Source organism: Homarus americanus, unplaced genomic scaffold (genome assembly GCF_018991925.1).
Source record: "Homarus americanus isolate GMGI-L3 unplaced genomic scaffold, GMGI_Hamer_2.0 scaffold25013, whole genome shotgun sequence".
In the NCBI taxonomy this organism is placed as follows: domain Eukaryota; kingdom Metazoa; phylum Arthropoda; class Malacostraca; order Decapoda; family Nephropidae; genus Homarus; species Homarus americanus.
In genome coordinates this window covers 2843249-2847893 of record NW_024722158.1, presented here as the reverse complement: position 1 = coordinate 2847893, position 4645 = coordinate 2843249, and the positions used below count along the sequence as shown (strand labels likewise).

The 4645-nt window shown below is 36.2% G+C and overlaps 1 protein-coding gene across 1 annotated transcript; it reads right to left on the bottom strand.

The window, feature by feature from the left end:
- Positions 1 to 315: 315 nt before the first annotated feature.
- Positions 316 to 960, bottom strand: LOC121862009. Its single transcript, XM_042359939.1, has one exon. It carries the CDS (start codon positions 958 to 960, stop codon positions 316 to 318), a length of 645 nt encoding a protein of 214 aa, XP_042215873.1.
- Positions 961 to 4645: the final 3685 nt, after the last annotated feature.

The following is a 4645-nucleotide window of genomic DNA, read 5'->3' as shown; positions in this document are numbered from 1 at the left end:
AACGCAAGAGAAACTGATGTGGACAAAAGATAAGGTTAGAAGAGTTATAGTGTTATATATATGGAGAAATAAATCCAGATTACTGTTACTGTAATATATTGTGTTACTAAAGCCATATTTAGAACAAGGAGCTACCACGGTGTACTGGAGCACCGTTTGAGTTAAAGGGTCATGGTTGGTAACATCTTGGAAAGCGTGGGGAAGGGGCGGTAGCCTAACCAGAACTTCTCTTCTCTCACTAAAGCCAACCACACACTTGCATCTCTCTAAAGTCTTAATCTTTATTACTGTATTTACTGACACAAAATTCATACTTCAAGACCATAGTTGTTGAAACGTAGTTACTGTCATATTAGACTCAGTCACCGTCATGTTAGACTCAATCACTGTCACATTAGACTCAATCACTGTCACATTAGACTCAATCACCGTCACATTAGACTCAGTCACCGTCATATTAGACTCAATCACCGTCATATTAGACTCAGTCACCGTCATGTTAGACTCAGTCACTGTCACATTAGACTCAATCACCGTCACATTAGACTCAGTCACCGTCATATTAGACTCAGTCACCGTCACATTAGACTCAATCACCGTCACATTAGACTCAGTCACCGTCATATTAGACTCAGTCACCGTCACATTAGACTCAGTCACCGTCATGTTAGACTCAGTCACTGTCATATTAGACTCAGACACCGTCATGTTAGACTCAGTCACCGTCACATTAGACTCAATCACCGTCATATTAGACTCAATCACCGTCATATTAGGCTCAGTCACCGTTATATTAGACTCAATCACCGTCATATTAGACTCAATCACCGTCACATTAGACTCAATCACCGTCATATTAGGCTCAGTCACCGTCATATTAGACTCAATCACCGTCATATTAGACTCAATCACCGTCATATTAGGCTCAGTCACCGTCATATAAGACTCAATCACCGTCATATTTTATCTGTTTTTTCTGGCTAAATATATCAAAGAAAAACTGGAGCCAATTAACTATTTCACCCCTTAGTTTATCACTACAGATTACACTCACCAGGTTATATACAACATACAGTTTATAACTACAGGTAACACACACCAGGTTATATACAACATACAGTTTATCACTACAGGTAACACTCACCAGGTTATATACAACATACAGTTTATCACTACAGATTACACTCACTAGGTTATATACAACATACAGTTTATAACTACAGGTAACACACACCAGGTTATATACAACATACAGTTTATCACTACAGGTAACACACACCAGGTTATATACAACATACAGTTTATAACTACAGGTAACACACACCAGGTTATATACAACATACAGTTTATCACTACAGGTAACACTCACCAGGTTATATACAACATACAGTTTATCACTACAGATTACACTCACTAGGTTATATACAACATACAGTTTATAACTACAGGTAACACACACCAGGTTATATACAACATACAGTTTATCACTAAAGGTAACACACACCAGGTTATATACAACATACAGTTTATAACTACAGGTAACACTCACCAGGTTATATACAACATACAGTTTATCACTACAGGTAACACACACCAGGTTATATACAACATACAGTTTATCACTAAAGGTAACACACACCAGGTTATATACAACATACAGTTTATCACTAAAGGTAACACACACCAGGTTATATACAACATACAGTTTATCACTAAAGGTAACACTCACCAGGTTATATACAACATACAGTTTATAACTACAGGTAACACACACCAGGTTATATACAACATACAGTTTATCACTAAAGGTAACACACACCAGGTTATATACAACATACAGTTTATAACTACAGGTAACACTCACCAGGTTATATACAACATACAGTTTATCACTACAGGTAACACACACCAGGTTATATACAACATACAGTTTATCACTAAAGGTAACACACACCAGGTTATATACAACATACAGTTTATCACTAAAGGTAACACACACCAGGTTATATACAACATACAGTTTATCACTAAAGGTAACACTCACCAGGTTATATACAACATACAGTTTATCACTAAAGGTAACACTCACCAGGTTATATAATGATTTATGAAAAAGATGAACTAGAGATAAAAATATTCCAAAGTACAGTGTTTGTGGTCTAGATCAGGGGTTCTCAACCAGGGGGGAAAACTGATTCGGGAGCAAGAGATATGTTCGATGAGAAATCAATCACAGAATTTTGGCCCTTGATGTGCGATTCCTACCCAAAAGTGGCAGAAAGAGCTATCCGTGCATTGCTTCCGTTTGTGTCGACATATCTTTGTGAATCAGGCTTTTCAACTCTGTTGCAAATTAAAACGAAGCAGCGTAGTAGATTAGAAGTAGAAAATGACCTGCGTTGTGCCCTTTCAAGCACTCCTCCGCGTATCCCAGAATTGGCGAAGAAAAAACAATCACAGGTTTCTCATTGACTGTAATCTTCATCTGAATAAAATTAATTACAAATTTACAATATCCTGGTATTCTATTGAACTTTTTGTTTATTGCATTATGCTTCAGTTTGGTCTGTTAAGTAATTCATTATAAATAAAAAAAAAACTATTTTACTTTTATTCAAGTTTTATAAATCCATCAACATTTTCAATTGGCATTTAATTTGTAAAACTCCACTATAAAAATAATCCATGTAAAATTGTAAATGTATATGTACTAATATGGAAAAAATAAAGGATTTTCAGTATTATATTCATATTATTTGGAATGCACTTTTTGAGGCAGACAATCTTGGAAAGGAGGGGGGAATGACATTCTGACATATGGTGAAAGGGGTGCATGGGACAAACAAGGTTGAGAACCACTGGTCTAGATGAAGGGGTCCGGTTTAGGCATTTAAAAGCCATTGATGAGCATTCTGTCCAGTATTTAAGGTAAATTTCATATATAAATTTTCTGTACACTCATTCTTGGTTAATTCTTATTGTATTTATTATCCGCATTGTGAGTTCTGAAAGATCCAGTCCTGAGTCATGAAGATACTTCAGGGTCATGTACCATTACCATGAACATACTTCAGGGTCATGTAACTTTACCCTGAAGATACTTCAGGGTCATTAAACATTACCACGAAGATATTTCAGGGTCGTATAATAGCACCTTAAAAATAACCCGTATTGTTAATATTAATATGACTGATTTGGTCACACGGTAACATCCAGTAATATAACCGAAACTGCAATACATTAGCTTGGGGGTCCAGTTGAGAATGGCTTATATATATATATATATATATATATATATATATATATATATATATATATATATATATATATATATATATATATATATATATATATATATATATATATATATATATGCTTCAGCGTACTTGACCTCATGGAATCGTTCCTCAGCACTTTGAAACAACACACACTGAGGTTTCTCAATGCCATCAGCGAGAATTGATATAAATCAGTAGTTAATGTATTCATCACTGTACTTCCGTTTCTTAGCAACACTGACAGCCATCGCAAATGCAAACAGACAGAAACAGACGAATGATAAAGACTAAAAATTATAATAATAAAAAACAAAACTGAGACAATAATCGGAATGGCAAACACACAAATATGCATAAAGTCCAGACATACTGTATGTAAACATACATAAAATGCCTATGCAATCACACGTAAAACATACACATACAGTCCACTCACAGTACACTCACATATTTTCCTAATGATATCTTGAGCCAGATTGAGAACATTCGGTCTGATCACCACTTGTAAAGCGATGACACACTGACATGTACTGAACATGTGAGATCAGTGGCACAGTCCAGAGCCCATCACCCTGCTGACAGGAACTAGAATCGTGCAATCTGAGCGAATCCGTTGGAAATGAAAGACTAGCTACTGCACCATACTATGTAAATATCAAAACTGCACCGTACGGGTATTATGATTACACACAATGACAAAAACAAAACAAAAAACGATTTCTCCCCTAACAAGGCAAAATAAAAAATAAAAATTTAATCAGTTTCCACATTTTCTCCAAACATATACTACTTACACCACTAGCCCGCCACGGCCCCCCTAAAATCTTGCCGTGGCGGCCCATTACCCCAGAACACGATCGGCAAATTGATTAACATCCAGGTTCCCAATTGCTGCTGGTTGTTGAAGCGCAGTAATACATTATAGCATCAACGCGGGTACTCATATCATAACCATGTACAGGGTATCTCGTGAATTTGTCTTGTGGGTAATTAGAATGTTTACTAACTTACAATACTCGCAAAAATACTTGAGTTGTTAAAAGGAATTATTACCTATACAGTATAGTATTACTTCTAACATCATCAGCATCAAGTAAATACATAAATCGGTACAGTATTTCTACTGGTATTTCTGAATGGTCTAAGTGATATTTCTAATCTCTATCGTTGACAAAAGAAGTCCCTTACCGGCCACGGATAATGGCGTATAGTATCGTCAGTGTACACAAAGGTTATTTCCCCTGTCACATTATATCGTAATAATTACCTTGTTTATGCTAACCTTGTGCCCATGTGTTTATCACGGGTCGTGACTGGTGGCGTGACTCGACAAGACATCAGTTACTACGGCTGGACCACGTCAGCAC

Excerpts from the sequence above, each read along its gene's own strand:
- LOC121862009 (XM_042359939.1), bottom strand. The coding sequence starts at position 960 with ATGACGGTGATTGAGTCTTATATGACGGTGACTGAGCCTAATATGACG.